The sequence below is a fragment of the Pongo abelii genome, chromosome 19 (genome assembly GCF_028885655.2).
Source record: "Pongo abelii isolate AG06213 chromosome 19, NHGRI_mPonAbe1-v2.0_pri, whole genome shotgun sequence".
In the NCBI taxonomy this organism is placed as follows: domain Eukaryota; kingdom Metazoa; phylum Chordata; class Mammalia; order Primates; family Hominidae; genus Pongo; species Pongo abelii.
Genome location: NC_072004.2, coordinates 63,855,369 through 63,875,682, shown reverse-complemented (window position 1 = coordinate 63,875,682; position 20,314 = coordinate 63,855,369). Strand labels below are relative to the sequence as shown.

Sequence of the window (20,314 nt, the reverse complement as noted above, 5' to 3'; positions counted from 1 at the left end):
ACTTTCCCCCATAATGTTTGCCTGGATGGGACCAGAGCTACTCTAAGCTCCTCTGAGAGCAAAAGGAGCTTTATAAATGCAAACCAGCACAAACTGAGGTTTCTTGTTTTTGGCTTCTGACAGTAGAAGGTGCTTGAAGCATTACTTTGGGGTAGTAAAACGGCCAAGGTATCCACAAAAGTCAAGACCGTTCTGAGGTTCTTGAAGCTTCAAAGCTTTTAAAAATTGACTATTACATGTAAAATTCAATCAATCCCTTACTGAAGAAAAAATTATTATTCAGACACCCAGTTTATCCTCCTACCTGTTGGAAGCATTTGATTCAATTGTTTCTCAGAAATGTTTTTTTGTAAAGAGCCAGAGAATACATGTTTTAGGCTTTGCAGGCAGTATGGTCTCTGTTGCAACTACTCAATGCTGCTGTTGTGATGTAAAAGAAGCCCTAGACAATACATCAATGAATGTGCATGACTGTGTCCCAGTACAACTTTGTTTTCTAAGTTGTAAACAAACAAGTTGTAGGCTGGATTTAGTCCACAGGCTGTTGTTTGCTGAGCTCTGGTCTGAGTTGCGTTATATCTAGAAGGGACTTGGTGGTTTAGCGAACAGAAAAAAAACCTAAATCAGCAGAGACTACTGGTGAGAATGTGGAAAAACCTATCATTACGGATTGGAGAGTGAAACCCAACCAATGAGCATGTTGCATTAGGAGTAGGATGGGGATACCCTAGATGAATCCTGGCCATGGTGAATTTTCCTGATGAAAGTAGAAAGGCAGCCAGTGGATGGGCAGCACCGGGAACAGGAAGAGCCGATGGGGCATTATGGGGAGATACTGCTGCTGGCTGGACTGCTCATAACAGTGTTCACAAAGAAGCCTCTGGTTGAACATGTGAGAACCTACGAGTAAGCCATGTAGGATTCAGGTGCGTCAAAATAAGGTAAAAACCACAGCACGAGCAAAAGCACAGGTAAGTGTCTACAAGGTGCCTTCACAGAATCCTGAGTTGGAAATTGGAGCAAAGTTGGAAAGGTCAGTCTATGGCACATCATGGAAGACTTTAAAACATCACTTTCAACAGTGTGAACTCTTTATTTTTAAGAGTCAGTGACAGGTACTGAAGGTTTCTGAGCTTGTAGTACTATATCCCCTACAAAGCAGCTAACTCAAATAGTCTTCCTCCTTTACAAAGAGACTATGGTTGGCTGCATCTCACATGTTATGAATTTGATGCTAATACCAGATCACATTTATTAAGCCATTATTATGTACCTGATAATAGTGTACTAAATGCTTTACTTTCATATGTCATTTAATAATGCTTATAAAAAATCACTGATGGGGTTATTTTTTTTGAAAATACTTGGAAAATGGTTTAATGATGTTTTACAACAGAAATGAACTGTAGAGTTACAGTAAGTTTAATATATATGTATAAAATTACAACAGACAAATGCATCTACACAAAATCTACCATTTCATTCTGATTCACTGTCACCTACACAATCTTTCCCAAGCCTACAACCCGTGCAGGCAGCCCTAGGAGGGGGAATCATCTAAAGGGCACATTGAGAGAGACAGCACCGCTCATATTCCCCACAACCTCCTCAGGCCTCAGGAGCTGATGGGGTTATTTTTATCTCCATTAGAAATAATAATTTATTTATCTCCATTAGAATAATTTATTTATCTCCATTAGAAATAATAATTATTTCCATTAGAAAAAATAATGGCGTTATTTTTATCTCCATTAGAAAACTGAGATACATAAGAAGTTAACTTACCCAAAGCCAACCAGCTTGTAAGAGGCAGAGTGTGGGTTTAAATGCAGCTCTTAATCATTCTCAACTCAAGCTATATGGCATCTCAGTGGATTTAAACATATTTCTGCATTTTAATAGTTAAATAAAATACTTTTAACATCATTTCTAAATTGTTTCTCCAGTGTTCCCTCTCCTCAAAGATCCCCAATACTATAATTACATTTGTCATCTTTTTATCTTCCTATGAATTATTTTTTAAGATCACCAAATCAATAATAAAATATTTGTAAATTTAAATTTTGTTCAAATTTAATACAATCCCAGTGCACTGCTTTAGTATTAAATCTTGATTTCCATCAATGGCATATCTATCCATCTATGTATATAATTATTTTCACATTATTTGGGCTACATTTTAGGAGGATGTTGCTTTAATGAACACAAACCATATATTTATCTCACATGAATTTCTGGCCAAACACAATAATGTGATATATTTTTAAATAAGTAAAAAATGCTTATATAAGTAAAAGCTTAGAAAGAAACAAACCAGAATATTAATAATAGTTGTATTATGGTTATGTGATTATAAGTGATCTGTTTTTTCTCTTTTTTCCCAATTACTTTAAATTGGATTATGTTAGTGTTAAAGTTTTAAAATACAATCATGTGAAAAATGTTCTTTTTAAAAAAAGAGAGGTTATAAAATAATCCACTGGGAACTAATCAGCAACTAACGAAATAATGCCCAAATGCAAAAAGTGATGATGTCCCATGAAGGTTCCATGTGCTTAAAGCTACTGGATCTCATTAAATCACTGGGACCTAAAATCAGGCTAGCTGGGGTGGGTCTACACTCAGCTTCTCTAAGTACAATCAGTTTAAGAGAAACAGGAGTAGGGGTTTAGTGGATTAGTCACAGCAGGCCATTAATCTCTGCATTCTCAGTTGTAATCCAGCCTCTACCAACGAGATTGGAGGAAAAAAATCCCACAAAAAAACCAAACACTGGGAAAAGCTCTGAAGCAGGCTCCCTAGAGACAGACATACTCAGGTCACAGTTTGCTTGTCTTTACTTAACATCAATACAGTATTTATCATCTGTCCTATTTCTTGTTGGTTTTCCTTTTATGCCTTTTGCTGAAATGCTCAGATCAGATATATTTGAAAAGGAACCATACCGCAATCCCAAGAATAGCACAGCATTTAATTATCATTTAAAGAAATCCTTCTCTCAAGTGAATATGAAACATAAATCAAAGCTATGTTTTCATGTTGAGAATAGGTTGAAAAAAAACATGGGTAAGGTTACCATAAACACAAATTACTGCTTGGGGAAGCAGGCAAGTCTGAACAATGAAAAGGAAATAGAGTAGCCAAATTTCAGTAAAAATGAGTGACAGTTTCAAAAATTGCAGGGCAAATAGTGTATCTTTTATCATAAATGGATTAGGCCATAATAATACCTCACTTCTTTATTGCTCTGGCAAATGATCTAGAATTTACTAATGTATTAAGTGGGAAAAATAATAAGCAAATTCCTGAGCCAGGGTTCTATTTATGCCACTACTGTCAAGGCCGAATATTTATTGGATTATATGAGACCATATGCCCACATTAGAGGTTTTGATAAATTTAAAGTGCAGTTGTAAACTAAAAGTATGTGGCATTAATTTCTTAATTTTTAAAAAATTATTAAAGGAACATATGGGCAAGACCCAGTAAACTGTCTCTGAAGATGATGCTATGAAAAGACATGATCATTTCCCTTCTTATTACCTTTAAAATATTCCCCAAACATTCCAGTTTCCCCTAGTGAGTCAGATTCAACCAACCTTAACTGATTATGTGCTATGTGCAGACATTGTGCTAAACACTTTCACATGCATTGGCTCATTTAATCCCCATGTTTTACATGATATTGCCAAGTTCCTTCCTAATTTTGCTCAATGTGTCTTTTATTCTTTTAGCTTCAGCCATAACGAAAGCAAAAGCCACCATTTATCAAGTGCATTCTATATGCCAAACACCAGGCTCCATTTTTTTTATTTCAAGCCCGCTTAACTCCAAAAATAGGTGTTATTGCCTCCAATTTACAAATGAGGATACTGACACTTAGTTAGAGATATTAAATAACTTCCTAAAGTCACACAATAAGAAACATCAGAGTTGAGGTTGAATAGTAAGATAATGTATAATGTATAATGTTTTTGATGAATGCTCTTCAATAAATCTGTAGCAGTCAATGACGACCCCTAGACTCTTTCCAAGCGTTGCACTAGAGGGTGACAAGGTAATCATTCCACAAATATTATTTGGGTTATTTTTCTCATAATGCCTTATCTTATGATTGCCCATCTAGAAAGTCATTTTCCGCTTTTTTTTCACTCATAGTCGTGAAAGATCTTCCTATATTTTCATCCTGTTGCCTCAACATTTCAAAAACTGGGGAAGTTTAGCATGAACAGCAAATTTGGACAACTTTCTGTAAAAGTCTCTTAATATACTAAAGTTCCCAAGTTGGAAAGGGACCTAGAAACTACTTAGCCCAATATGCTTAAACTGTTTAAAAGGAGAAAACTGGCCCCAGAATAGTAAAATTAATTCCTCCATGCCACATACTAGTGGCAAAACTAACACTAAACACAACATGTCCTAACTTCCATCCTAGTAATCTCTTTAGCAAATCACCTAATTCTATCTTCCTTATAATGTATAAAAATGTGCTCCAGGAACAATACTTAAGAAGGCTTAAAATTCTAGACCTAGAAACGGTACTTGTTTATCTTAACCACAGTTTCCTGTCTCTGATCTAACTTGTTATGCAAAATAACATCTTGAATCCCATAGCTATTTAGGTTTGTTTAATAGATTTTGAGGTAAACCATTGCTGAAAGGATGTTTGAAAGATTAGTCACTATTCTACATACTTGCTTACTCTCAAGGAATTCAAGCACATTACTAGAGCCTCATAAACAGGTTATACATTACTTTCGGATATAATACAGTAAAATGATAAGGAACTTCATACTGTTTGACCCAATAATCACAATATTGAGATTATTTTTTAAAAATAATTCGATAAATATCTACTTGGATAAAAACAAATGCCAAAAAATGTCATAAACTAGAAACAACATATATGCTTAAAAACAAGGGAAAAGTTAAATATAAATAATGCTATTTTACATGAATAAACTACTATGGAAATATAAGAAAAAATAATGCATATTAAAGTAGCAGACACTAGCTAATTGTTCACAAACCATTTTCCCTTTGCTCCTGGCTACAAGGCTAGCCTACAACTCTCTAACTGCTTTAAAATAAGATGTTAACGGGTGCAACACACCAACATGGCACACGTATACATATGTAACAAACCTGCATGTTGTGCACATGTACCCCAGAACTTAAAGTATAATAATAATAATAAGAAAAATAAGATGTGGCTGGCTGGGCACTTTGGCTCACTCCTTTAATCCCAGCACTTTGGGAGGCCAAGGCAGAAGGATCACTTGAGGTTGGGAGTTTGAGACCAGCCTGACCAATGTGGTGAAACCCCATGGTAAAAAAATAAAAATCAAAATAAGATGTGGCAATATGACTGACCAGAAAGGATACCCACAGCTTTCCTTCTTGGCCCACAAAAACCCCTCCCATGGTCTTCCTCTACACTTTTTTTCCCCATCTGGTGATGTTGATGCCCAGGAAAACTTTGGAAACCATAGGAGGTAGCAGAGCCCCCATCAGCCTTGAGACTCCCAAGTCACTACTAAATACAGAATTTTTTTTTCTTTTATCTCTTTCCTCTCACCAAGCACCTACATGCCCACACACATACATTGGTATCTATTGGACAATTAATGCAAATAAGAAGTAAGCCTCCATTGTGTTATGTCACTGAGATTGCGGGGTGTATGTGTCAGGGTCCAGGATATGCTGAACTGACACAACTAGGAAGCAACATGGGGAAATATTTAAGATATAAAGTTTCTTTTTAAAGTACAAATTGGAAAAGTTATAGTTTCAAAATTTAGTAAACAAAAATTTGGTCTATGGGGAATAATTTTTTTACTAAATTGTTTTCATAATAGTATATCATATTTGGCATAAAGTACACTCTGATTCCCGGCTTCACTCACGTCTGTGACACTAAAACACTTCGCATAGGGACTCTTGCAAAGAGCACTGACCAAGAAAGAACATCTCAGCTGGATACATGATTGGCCTAAACAACCAAGGCATAAACACAACTCTCATTCATGAAGTTGTTCAATTTGTCTTACTTTGGATGTGGCACATTATATTCCTTTACCTGGCTTAGTCAAGCTCTAATTTAAGCAGTTCTAAAAGCAGATTAAAAAACAAAAGAAGCCTGCACTAACTTATACACTTAAAATTGCACGTGGCTCTCATTCAGCCAATAAAACTCAGTTCTAAAACAAACTAAAAGGCCACAAAGAACTTCACCACAGTGGAAAAACAGGAATGAAACTTGTTATAGAAATAAAACATAATGACTTCACTACTTTATATTCCACTCTACAGGGGTTTGAGTCACTGTAACTTAGAGCCAGTATCATTATGGTGCATTACAAGACTTAGACATCAAGTGACATATTTCTATTCACACCCAGGTCATCCAATAGAAACTTGATACTCACCGATGTCTCACTTTAAAATCCCCAAACATCCACTGAGAAATTAACAATAGGGCCCCTTTTTTTTCTATAACCCCTTTTTATTTTTTTCTGTAATTAAGATTACGAGCAAACAACAACAACAAATTACCCAATTGACCATCTCCTCACAGTTGTAAAGATTAACCAGGTGATTACAGGGTGAATTCACAGCCAAGAACAGCAAATCCACTCTGTTCTTTGAATTCCTAGGCTGCCAGCTCTTCTCTGGTAAGAACTAGCAAGCTACACCACAATTCTGTTACAAAAGGCCAGAGGGGAAGTAATGTTTTCTGACACAAGACTGAAAACACCAGAGACCACAGTAATTTCCTGTATTTCTCTGCATCAAGACTAAAAAGTGGGGTAGGCTATTCTCCCTAAAGCACTCTAGTTCAACACACTAACTAGGGAGCAGTGAGCTTTCTAAAGTGTTGTTTTCTCCCAAGCAGGAACTTGGTAAGAAATAGCATACATGTTCTAAACAATCTCCTCAAGTAAGAACAGAGATGACATGGAGAAAAGAACGACAATGTATCCACTGATCTTTAATTGTCCTAGTTCAAGCCTTTGGTATGGTGTCATAAATACAAAAGAGCCGAAATACATTTTAAACAACTATAAGTGCCCCAAATAAGGATGATTTGTCAAATGGAAATATGAGTCAGACTAGGGATTAGAAAACTATCAAACATATTGCTCATTGGGAAGGTTCCCATTCTCTGTGACTCTGCACACTCAAAAACCTACATGCAGTAGAAGCAAGACAACAGCTGGTAGAGGTGTCTTCTTCATCTCCCCTCCCTCATGGCCTCAGATCTTGTCCCTCAGTCTCCCCTGAATGCAGAAAAGCCACTCTCAATCGCTCCTTGTTATTCATTTATGTGTTAATTCAGTCATTTATTATTGAGCATTTTCTAAATGCCAGGCACTGGGTTGGGTAATGGGAAAAAAAACACACACATTTGTGTGTCACTACATACACATTTTATAGGGCAAAGACCATTGCTGTTTTGTTTGCTACATTTTATCTTATGCCTGGCCCAGTGCCCACCTCATAGGAGGCATTTGTTAGCATTTGTGGAATAAATTAACAAATACATTTAACACTGGGAAAAAAATCTTCCATATATATTACTTTATTGTTTATTTCAAGAATCCTCTGAGGTATTTACTATTATTCTAACCTTGTGTTGGAGGACAGGCCTATGCTCCCTCAATAATTGCAGCTATCAGAATTGTTTTCCTTGAGGGTAAAAGGTAGCTGTGTGTGTAGTGAGAGAGAGGGGAGCGGAAAGAGAATATGTTGACTCACATCCTTCAGTAAATGTGTTTATTCCAACTCCGGCATTGCTGCCAAATGTGTTGCAAAGCCAGCAAGACTTGGCTCTGGAAAACTCACCTGAAAGTCACAGGTCTCATTTCCTACTGCCAGCCCCTTCAGCCACCAGGCATGAAGTATTGGACAAAGTTAAAGATTAATTCTTCATTTACTGTGACAAAATTACCACCTCTCCCAGATCAGGAGGCAAAGGCATTTGTATGTTGTCTCCTAGATAACCATTGATAATCTCTCCACTGCCATCCTGATGGCCCCCTAATGCAAATGTCATCAAACCCCACACTGGCTATCCCATTACCAGCCCAATCTTGCTAATAAACAGCAATTGTGGCTTTGTTATAAAAGTGATTCTAGATCATTTGTCACCACCCAAACCTTCCCACCCCAACCCCCGACTGCTGGAAATCCTTTAAAGTTCTGTTTAAGCTTACATGAAATAAAAACTGCAAAAAGTTACAGAAAACCTTCTCTAATCAATGAGTAAGATGATAATAGACATACTGTAAAATCCATGATCAGTCAATAGGGTCCTGGCTTTTTTTTCCTAGGGTGTAAACCTATGGCAATAAACTAAGTAACAAGATGATATAAACTCTGTAATCTATATCTGGGTTATTCCAAAGCTTCTGGGAAGCCATCTGGAACCAGGGACAACACTGGAAAGTGATCAGTGGTCTGGGCCAAGTGGAGCATAGCTGGACAAGAGCCAAAGCTTTAATACTGACTGGTCTCCTCCCAATGAAGGATGCAAACTGCATATTTCCTTGGGCCTTTAAAAGATGCCTTTCATGCACAGAGGGAAAATGGGTGATTTTTACTGACATTATTATATGCAAGGGATTACTGTTATGGAAATTATATACCTTAAATACTCTTCCATCTCAACCTCACCCATCACACTACACTCTTTAGTTGTGACCATGTTCACTTTTTGACCGTCTCCTGAATTAATCATGTCCTATGTCCTATCTAATCTCCCTTCCTTTGCAAATGCTGTTTCATATGATCATCCATCTCTCATCACATCCCTCTTGGTTAAGTAGCCAAAATCTTCCACGACAACTCTTTAACATCCTTGGAGACTCACCCTAAGCATCCTCTACTAACACTACATACTCTCCTTCTCTACCCCTCCTACTTTCAGAATGAGTCAGATGTCCCTTCTCTCTTCTCCTCAAACACTTTCTATACTGTTTTATTACAATGCCTATCACATTCTGCTGTGACTACCAATATTCTAAAAATCAGTCTTTTACTAGATGAAGAATTTTTGGAGGAAAAGGTCACTGTCTTACTTATTCTGGTTGGATTCTGAGTACCTGATGTATAGTGTATCCTCAATAAATGTTGAATGATTAAGTGGACAAGGAAAACCATTTCAATTTAGGTCTCTACACTCATTCTATAGTAACTGAACCACAGAGTGGGTAAAATGGATATATCACTTAGTTAACCACGGGTATACTCTGTTAAGTGAATGTGTACTCTATTGGAAATAAGAGTTGAACAGAATGTAATAAGATAAAACTGCTACACAATGCTTTGTAGTGCTTTGAGCATCTGTTTTATGTCAAATAGTGCATCTATTGCTTAGCCCATAATTAATCTTCATGACACCAATGCATGTACAGATGATTCATTTCTCTTAGCCTTCATCTAATGCTAAAGACATTGTTATTATTAAAGTGCAAAATTGAAGACATTTGTATTTGCTTAACCTGAAAATACCAAATCTCAAAGATCAGCATAAATGAGGGCCACAAGAGATTTATAAAAAATGAATTTTTAAAAAAGTCTATCACTTAGAATGTCCCATAATGGGCTAATTGAGCTATTAGGTCAGGATTTTTTTTTTAATGTGTTTTGTGATCAAGAATAAATGTTGACAGAAAAAGAAGACAAGGAGTTGGGTTTCTAAGTAATTTCTTATTACAATCAAAGTAAAAATATTAAGTTGCACACAAACCTGATTATGTCATTTTCCTTAGCTCCCCATTAGCTAGCTCCTCGTAAGTAAAAGGTAAGGTCTAAGCTTCTTATTGTGGCTTACAATCCCCTTCACATTGGCCTAAGGTTATCTTTGTAACCCCTATATCCAGTCATTTAGTCTAACCTACCCACTCCATATGCCCAATCCACCATACTTTGATATTTTGTTTTTTAAATACCTTCTTGTCTGTGAACATACTATTCTTGCCACATGATACGTCTTCTTTCTCCCTGTTCTTTTGAAATCGCGTGTGTTCTTCTAGGTCTAGTTCAAATGTTTTCTATAAATCTTTTCCCTTCCCCACTTGTATCTACCAACAACAGAGTTAATTGCTCTTCCTTTATACTTCCATTATACTTCATACACATTTCTATTTTACAACATGTACTCTCTTGTTAAATACTAAGGACCAAGTATTGTTCATTTCTGTGATTCCAGTGCCTAGCATACAGTTTGCTGTCGATACATTTTTGTTGAACATAGAATAAATGATTAAATAATTAATTGGCATTTACAAAAACTTATTGATGTCAATGATGATGATGATGTTAACTTTATGGGAGCAACTTCAATTTACTGAATGATTAATACATGTCAGGCAGTATGGCAGATTCTTATGTACACTTTCTATACCTCACATTTTACAGATGAGGAGTTAAGGCACACAGAACTTAAATTACTTATCCAAGACCAAACAGAGAGTGAATCCCAAAATTAGAATTCACACGTCTGCCTATCTGGGCTCCAAAACCCAGGCTTACTCTCATATGATGTGTATACATTGGCCAATGGCTACTGTATTCCAGATACCACATTAGCCATTTTACAAATGGTGTTTTGTTATCCTTATAATTACCTTGTAGGAACAACCTTGAGAGGTAATTATCATCTCTGTTTTATAGATGAGCAAGCTGAGACCCTACCTCCAGCCCCCTCCAGTTCACCCCCTACAAAAAAATTCCAACTCAACTGTCTACAATCTCAAACAGGCTACAAACTATATAAAGTACAGTGCTAGTTGTAGACATGCAACAGAAATTTAAAATCCAAAGAAATGTTAGAATTTCAAACAAATTTTAACCAAGAATCCATTGAATCAATGTGAAGATCTGTAATACAAAAACGAAAGTCACAAAGTGAATAACCATATTAGGACACTTCATATTCTTTCAATTCAATAGCTCCCTAAGTGGGCTCATCCCAACTTTCCAGTATCTCCCAAAGTGAATTTTTTGTTTCAGTTGGGACATTCTTTAGTGTACATCATCTTGTTTCTATTCCTCCTTTTTGATGATGAGGACCCCTCTGTCTCTTTCATCCAAACCTCCAAAATCAATCTAATATACTCCTTTTCTTTCATGTCTAGACTTCTCCCTTCTATACAATTTATGCCAATTATTAAACAATTAGACATTATTCCTATTCCTTTATATCACAATGCATTTTAGCATTACAACTTTGCATTTATAATAATATCTTAACAAATAAACATTACTCATATTACTTTATATCATTTTAAACTATGCGTATGTATCTCAACTTTGCCTCTATAACTATATCTTAAGTATGGATCATATATAGTAATGACACAGATGCTTTACACTTGCATAATGCAAAAAATAGTTATTCAAGAATCACTCTCTGAAGTTTCCCTCAGCAATGCTTTGAAATAGGCAAAGCAAATATAATTTTTATTTTACAGATGAGGATTGAGATTCTGAGAGGTAAAGAAAACTGCCCAAATTTACAAAGGTAATGAAGGTAGAGTCATATTGAAGGATATGTCTTCTGATTTCCATATTCTTTCCATAATGGCTTGCTATCATACACATTTATGATACCTAGATCTCTTTTTGACCTTAGTCCCAAGTATGTAATGCTTAATTAAGGTGATAAATTGAGACATTAGTTACTGACTTAGGCTAGTAATCAAACCCCTCTCCCCAGCCAAGGGACTGGGTATTCACATCGACATTTATTTTTTCCCTTGGGATTTCATACAACTCCAAAAGACTTTCTTGACTCACTATCTGGAGAGTTTTATCTATGATGATGGTTATCTGTCAGTAACTGGGCTATATGACATCACATGGGAAACTGGATTTAAAGAAACCACATTGCTAATAAGACCATCAGATAAATAGTCATTGTAAGGGTGGGGCTTTTTATTTGATGGGACATTCTATTTCAAGCCATATTGAAAGCATATGTAGTTTGCCAGTTTTGAGTCACTTTAAAGTTGGGTCTATACTGCATTATAATATACAACGGAAAGAAAAATTCGCTGATCCCCTGGGTAATAAGTACTACATGGTTTCCAGGTAGTTTAGTAAACCTTCCAAGCCTCAACTCCATATTGGACTCATAGGGACAAAGTGGGTTACAGTCATGACTATGCACCAAAGCTTAATGCTACCAGTCTCATTTGTATGAGAAGGAAAATTAAGAGACTTTTCAAAATTGTTTAGCCAAGGCTTCCTGGAAAATAGGATTTGTGCTCAATGTTATAGATGTGCTTGCTGATGATGGTTTTCTTTTTGCTTTTAAACAAGTTAATATGGAAAAAGGTAAAAGCTCTACTCGACCATGAACTAAGCCTATACAATGTCAGATTTGTAGGAAATAATGACATTATTTCATGCTTACTATGTGGTAGAAACTGTGCTATGTGAAAATCATTGGACACAATATCTCATTTAGTTGATAGAACAAATATGTGGAATGTGTACTATTATCTCTTTTCTACACATAAGGAAACTGAAGTTATGCCATTTTCATGTTAAGATTAGGAAAACAGTGCAGGAAATATTCCTTGCTTGTAGAGATTGCAGATCCTAAGATGCTAGAGGCATTTGGGTAATAGCCTCATCTATTTGATTGACACGGTAATGTACAACTCAAATGCTACCTTAATTCTAGCTCTAAATTGTAATCATCTAAAACTTTTACTTCCAAATTCTCTAAGACTTAAATTCATTTAACCTAATTCATTCTTTCAGAGACATCAAAATAAAAAATGTTAAATAAAAATATTTGAAAGGAATCTTGAACCAAAAAACATTAATGATATACTGAATTTTGACTCAGGTAGACCTGGATGTGAAACCTCTCGTCTGAAGCTCTGTGGGCTTTGGTTGCTATATCTGTAAGATTATCCCACAAATTCTAAGACTAGATGAATTAAATATGTGCAATACATGCACAATGTGTGAAAATGCCACGTAATTCAAATGGTTATTGATGTTATTATTATTAATAAACTGACAAAGAAGTAAAGTTACATAAGGAGGAAGTAGGATGCATTGTAAAAATTAAATCAGGCAGCTCTCGTTTGACCAAGAAATTTCTCTCCTCATGTTGCTAAGCATACATTCTTGTGATCTGAGCTGCTTTGGTAGGAAGGGAATGGTGCTCTTGCAGTACACAGAAAAATCATTCTGGTTCTCTCTCTCTCCCTCTCCCTTTCTGTCTCTGATCTCTTCACAGACCCTGGATGCCTTACATTTTCAGCAAAGTGAGATCTGAGTTTAACGGAAAGCCAGAAGAACTCCCAAATCATGCCCTTTAGCCTAGCTGTGTTGCATTAAGTAGCCAAAGCTGATGTGATCTCGCAAATAAGACATACATGCTACTGACCCAGCATCTAGCTAAGCCTGGCCAAAGAGTCCCATTTTTCAACAGTTTCATCGAAACCAAATTATTAGTGCAGAACCATCAAATATGCCAAGCCCAGGTGTCTGTACTTTAAGCAATATATCCAAATAGGCCCAAGGAGAAATTTGGGGGTGGGTTAGAGGAAGTGTTGGAAGCTTTGGTTAACAAAACACTAAGCTACAAAGCACCAATGTTTTCCTGAAAGCAAATGCCACCAAATGAAAATCAGTCAGTATATCTTCCATACGACAAAGCTACTACCAACATTTTCCTTCTGTAAAGTGTTTAGACTACAGACTTTTACTAGCCTTTTCCAGCCTGGTGTTTCTCAGTAATGAAGCCAACTCTATCAATGCTTCAAGTATCAATGTCTGGTAACTCTGTAAGGATTAGCACCCATTTAGTGGTCAGGAAAATTCATTCCAAGATGCTAAAGGGGTGCTTTGTTTTTAATTTTTTTTTTAATTTAAGATTCAGTAGATTCTATGATCACAGGGTTATGTTCCTTTCAATAGAACTCAGTCATGAGTAAATTAAAACTGCAAATCATGGAGACAGAAATGAAAGATCCACTAAACTCTCTCAAAGCCACAATTATTCAACCTTAGTGCATTGCATTTCCTATACATCCTAAGGCTGCCAGATGGAAAAAGAATGAAGTCTGAGTCTCCCAAACTGTAGCAATTGTGAGTCATAATCTTATTACTAATAATAATTCTCACATACATGGGCATTACTGAATGAGTGACTCTGCTTACAGGAGGATGAGGCCACCCTGACCATGGAGAAGAAATGGCCTTTTAAAGTTGTTTATGGATGTGTAAAATAAAGAGTATATGATGTTGCATCCCTGCCTAAATGTCTTCATAAAGTGCAAATTAATGCAGATCCTAACTAGGCATTTGGAACGCTAACCTAGTTTTCTGTGTTTAGCTAATAGCTAGCAATTTTGCTTACACTTTTATCGTCTCATTACATAGCAATAATGATTATTTACTAAATACATGTGAAAGGCCCCATGTACTCCATAGCACTCCTCCTGGGTTGGAAATAACCCCCCTCCTAATGCTTCCATTTGAATAATTTAGTTGCTGATACACCAGATCAAATATAGCTGTGACAGGTATCCCACTAATGCATTTTTTGGAGGCTAAGATCAGACCCTTTCTCAGCCTGTTCCCCTCGGTGATTGCCTGGCCAAATTCAAGGTAAGGGCTGGGGACAAAGAGGATGCTGGAAGAAATCCAGAGCCTTAATCAATGTTAACCTTTTATAAATCTTAAAGGTACTCAGATGGCTTGTCTGATTTGAAAATTATTAATGATACTGGGGAGAAGTAAGGAAAGGCTATTTTATAACTAGTCAAATATTCTGGAACCAGAGAGAGAGTTTGAAATAGACATGTAGAAGAGAAAGATGTAAAATATGGCCTTGTGAGATGCCACCCAGTTCATATCTGGACATATGACTGATATAAACCTTTACAAGTCACTTGAGAATTTTTACTCCTAGATGCAGAATGGAATAATAGAAGTCCCACTAGAGGAGTTGGGGTGACCCCAGGGCACATTTTCTTGTCTGCCAGGTACACAACACATCTCACTGATGTATCACAGAGACAAATTTCTTAATAGGGTAGCCAAGCCCCACACAGAACGATTTCGGATAACAGAGTCCCATTCCTTCCCTATGAGGACAAAATTGGGAGCGAGACTGGGATTTGGAACAGAGTCCAGGGTGAGGGCAGAACTAGGGTTGTTTTCTCCTATCCAGAATCAGATCTGGCTTAAAGGGAGGGGATTGACAGGGCTGAAGGAAGAGGCAGGAAACATGTCTCTCCACCCCAATGCTGCTTAAATGTGGCTGCTCAAAGGGGCAATATCCTGCTCTCCTCTTCTGATGACTTCATGGGAAGTTGGCCGAGTCCCCAGTTCTGCAGAAGGAATGCAGGCAGAAGGGAGCACTACAAATGGGCTTTTCCTTGGGTGCTTAAGTGGCAGGTGTGAAGGGAAATGGGGTGGACGCCTTCAATGGGAGGAGCCACTGAACTGGGGAATACTGCTGGTCCAGGGGCTTTCTCCTTTCCCTCCCAGCTTCCTCCCATCCCCAATTTACTGCATCAACAAAGACAGTGCTCAAAAACCAGAACCCGTCCTAACACACTCAGGCACAGGTGTCCACAAGCCCAGCCTCCTTCACCTCAACACCCTGAAATCCCGTTTGCTCTTAAAAAGCACAGACAGGCCCAAGTAGACTGAGAGGTCTGAGCTAGCACATCCTTGCTACTGGGAATTAAGAAACACCATGATGTAAAGTGGTATTTGTGACACTGTAGTGCTTTAACAAGAAAACTGGGGGGTAGAGGAGGGTGTGCCAGCAGGTTTCAAAGCATCACAATCAGTCCTGATGTGTTTGGGGAAGGCATGGAGGACATATCTCTGATCCCTGCTGGTACTCTCCAGTCCCGCATCCTCCCGCAGTCTCTTGAAAGTGTTTAGATACCCGGGCAGGGCCCCGCGTCCATTTTGCCAGCCAGGAACCACCGAGTTTGGGAACTTTGAAAGCCAGGGGATGGGGGTGGTTGTTGCCAAGGCTCGGATTTCGGCGCCAGAGTTCTCAGCCAGGAAAGCAGTTGAAAATCAACACCCATCTGCCTCTTCTTTCTCATCCCCCACCACTTTTTCCTTCACCCTTCTAGGACTGCACACAGATCCTAACCACCCCCCGCCCCCCCCGCAAACACATTCACACACCCTTGGGCTGAGAAGATTTTTGATTCTGAAGGCGGCAAACCCGTAGAACTGAAAGGGTCTCGCCACCCGCCTCTCTGCCCCGCGGCTACATACAATAAAACCCCATACACCCCAAACATCACAACATAATCCAAATCAGCCAGTGACTTCGGCGCGTCCCGTACCTGATATGCAGACGATGAAATTGGCTTGAAGAAGAAAAAGCACCTCCCAGACTATTTCCATCCTCTGATTCTCATTCCAAGTGCATCACTCGACGGGAAAACAGGGGGGGAAGGGGGGGGCCCGACACGGCACACACACATACACACGCGCACACACTTCCGAGCGAGTGCACACTCGCACTCCCACCCGACAGCCGGCCAGGGACAGTCACCCCCAAGATCAATATCGCAGTTTGAATTGTTCCGGCAAATCTCCCCTCGGGCTCGACGGATGTGCGCCCCAGATGTGCTGACACATGTCCGATGCCTCGCTGCCTTGGAGGTCTCCCCGCTTGCGTGTCTCTTCTCTTCGCACCAGCGGCGGAAACCGCACTAGCAGCGGCGGCGGCGGCGGCGGCGGCAGCCACCTGAAGCCACCAACACTGGGCTCTTCCAGCAAAAACCAGACCCCGATTCGTCTGGCGCCCCAAGAAGACATAGACGATAGCCCCCCGCCGGGCCGCGCCGTGCAATTCCGGGCTCCCGGGAGCGCGTAGCTCGCTGGCTAAGCCCAGGCAGTCCGCGGCAAGTTGCCCTCGAAGTCCGCCCCCCTCACCGGGGCATGGTCGGAGGGTGGCTGCTGCTCTCCGGGGCCGTTCTTCTCCTGCTTCCGGGGGGCGGGGAAGGAGCAGACACAGCAGACACACAAAGAAAGAGAGGCAGGGATTATTGCCCGAAACCGCCAGCCGCCGGCAGCCTCCGCCGACCCTCCCTGCTCCCCAAGTCCGCGCGCAGCCTGCCTCCTCTCAGCCGGGTTCCGGCAGTGCGTCCGGGGCGCCGAGGGGAAGGGCTGGGCCCCGGGGACTGGGGCGCGGTGGGGGCACACGGACTCTCCAGGTCGCGCGCGCGCTTCCTGCCCCTCTGCTATTTTCCTGGACTCCCCAGAACCCCCAGTTGCCTGGCTTCCAACGCCCGCAACTAGCGCCGCTGCCGAGATTTTCCGCAATGCAACTGCAGGGGTCGTTATTTCCTCGCCTACGGATCCCGACGCTTCCCAACTCAGTGAGGAGGAGGGCAGGTGGGGGCGGGAGGGGGAGGAGGAGAAGGAGGCTCGGCCAGGTGAGCGTCCTCGCTGCCGCCAGGAGTCCCAGCGTCAGCTCCGCAGCCCAGCACCCGGGGGCGGAGGCAGGAGGCCCGGGCGGGGAGGTGAGGCTGAGCGCGGCCATGAGGAGGAGGAGAAGGAGGCTGGGTGTCACAGCTTCAGGCCACCTTGGCCGCCGCCTCGGCCCCAGTCCCTGGCAGCCGCCTCCGCACTCCGCCCCGCCCTGGCTGCCTCTGTTACCCTCCAGGATTTTCGAGTTTCTCTTCTTAAAAAGAACTTCGTGCTGCAGGTTCGGCGCGGGAGACCCAGGCAGGACTCATCCTGGGAGTGCTGTGCTGTGCTCTCCCTCCGCTGCGAAATATTGGAGATTTTTTTTTTGCATAATTCATTCCCTGCCCTCCCCATTTCGTCCCTCTCATGCCCCCCACCCCTTACCCCTTTCCACTCCAGTGCCAGAACACTACTTACCCCAGAGTTCTTTTCTTTGCAGGTTCCTAGACCGGGTGCAACTCTTGCCTGCAAGTCCCTGCCTCCCTCCTCCCGAAAAGGGGGAACACCGCCTTTCCAAGTCCGGGTACCAGCAGCGGCTGCTGCCACCTGCGCCTTCGCCCAACTCCAGGAGTATCCGGGACTATTGGAAACCCGGGCTTTAGAGGAACGGGCTTCCCTTCTTGTCTTTCTTTTATTCTGCTTTTCTTTGGGGAAGCTCTAGTGCTTTGGAGGCTTTTGCTGGGCTTCAGGATACTTTCCGCCAACGACACTCAGCAGCTTGCACTGAAGGAGATTTCCCCACCAAACCCGCGCGCGCACACACACACACACCCAGCGCGGCTCTCCAGGGCCCCAGGGGAAGGTAGGGGCGGCGCGAGCACCACCCACCCACCCAGGCCCAGGCCGAGGCCAAGGGCAGCCAGTCCGCAGAAGGTCTCGTGGGGAGTCGGGCTGTCTATAGCCTAGGAAAGACTTGCACCCGGTTGCAGTGTGGATGCGGGGGAATTGAAGAAAACCCTGTGCTCAGAACTGCTTGCCTAAGAGGGCTGGGAACGAAAGGGGAAAGACAAAATCTCAAAAGATGTGTTTGCTTCCATCGCTGCAGTGGTGGTTTGCGAAAGCTCAAACCTACCTCTTTGGGGTTACTGAAGAAGAGGAGGGAGCGTAGAGGGAATCCCTGGGAAGATCCAGGATTTCTCGGCGCGCTTGTCCCGATTGGGAACTGTGACGTTAGGAGATTTTGCACAAGCGCGGATGAACACACATATAACAAACACAAACACACACATATCCCGCAGGGATTTTTTATCCACTTTTAATATTTGATGTTTAGAAGCTATTTCAGTATAAACCTTGGTCTAAGAATTGCACAAAGGGTAGATAAGTGGAGATGGAGGAGGGGAAGGAAAGGGTGCCCGTTCATCCGCACAGAGTCAATCTAGTGAATCTTCCCGTGTCGATCCCAGCACCCAGGCTGTGCGGCATCTGAAGGTGCGGAGTGGGAGCTAAAGGAGTTACATTACAGTGCTCCCAGGATTCTTGAAGGGACTCCAACTGCCCAGGAGTCTGGAGGGTCTTTTTGCTGAGTGGCGGGGAGAAGAGGGAGGAACAAGAGAGAACGCAGAGCAGATCAGCAGCTCTCTGAGCTGTCTGGGCTGGGCGGCTGCGGGAGCCAGAGCTACGTAGTCTCACCGACTCTAGGGATTCGAAAAAGGAACTGCCGGCAGACCTGCCTACTCTTAAAGAAGGAGATGTGGCCGTGAGATCTGGTCTGTGAAACAAAGGCCAAGGACTCTAGGTGGTCAACACATTAAAAATCTAGGCCCAGATGAAATAAATCCAGCATTCTTATGTACAGAGCTTCCAGGCTCAGCAGGGAAAAGAATGAAACTTCAGAACATTAAAAGAATTCCGGATAGTGAGAATTAGCCCATTTGGGAAACATATGGGGCGTTTGTCTCCGTGCCTTGAAAGTAGACTGCACGAAGAATTATTATTATTTTTTCTTTCTTTCTTTCTTTCTTTTTTTTTTTTTTTGAGGAGAGAGGGAGAAAAAAAAAAAAAGCAGTTTGACAAAGATGAGCAGATTCCAGCCTGGTGAGAGTTCAGAACCGTGGACAGCGACCTACCGTCCGTGCTTGTGTGGGAAGACAAGCTGGCAGAAGAGGTCTCTCTGGAAGCAGAAGCATGGTGCCTGAATTTTTATGTCACTACCCACTCATTTACTAATGAATTCTGCAATTATTAAGTGTCTTATATGTGTCAAACACTGTGGCAAGATGCTAGGGCTTTGTAATTGAAAATGCATTATCCTTGGTTTCAAAAAATCTGCAGACCATATATCCCTCTATATTCTGCTTTAAGAGCCAATGCCAGTAAAATAATACTTTATTTCCACCCTTTCAGTCTGCATCCTCACCTCCAGCATTCCCAAAGAATATTTAATCTGTGATCTGCCACTAAGTGCTTTCAGTTTTTAAAAAAGGCAACTCATATGAGAGTATTTGTTGGTTTAAAAAAAGTTTGAGTGTATTGATTGTTATGTGTGAAGCATTATGTGTATTGATTGTTATGTGTGAAGATTATATGTGAAGCATTGTGAATCCCTTACATAAATTATCTCATTTAGTCATCGTAATGTGACCGTGAGATAAATGTCATTATCACTTCCCTTTTACTGACAATAAAACAATACTAGGGTAGTTATTTGCCCAAGGCGCCACAGCTGCTAATCAGTAGTGTAGAGACCATAGCTGGAAAGTCTAAACTCAGAAATCATGTCACACCACTTCCTTATATGCTCTGTAAAATGAAAAATATCATCTTGGGGAGGTTATTTTGCACTTAAAGAGAACAGAAGTACACACAGGACAGCTGGAAGTTAATCAAAGGTGGT

General features: G+C 40.8%; 1 protein-coding gene across 2 annotated transcripts in view; it reads right to left on the bottom strand.

The window, feature by feature from the left end:
* Positions 1-18,629, bottom strand: part of CA10 (carbonic anhydrase 10) — a 543,036-nt gene extending 524,407 nt beyond the window's left edge. The window contains 1 exon segment of one of the 2 annotated variants that reach the window (NM_001131337.1): positions 18,551-18,629. Coding sequence is in view for 1 of the 2 variants with exons in the window: in XM_024234139.3 (XP_024089907.1) it covers positions 16,347-16,407 (61 nt within the window). In the remaining variant the exon portion in view is untranslated. 2 annotated transcript variants of the gene reach the window in all.
* Positions 18,630-20,314: the final 1,685 nt, after the last annotated feature.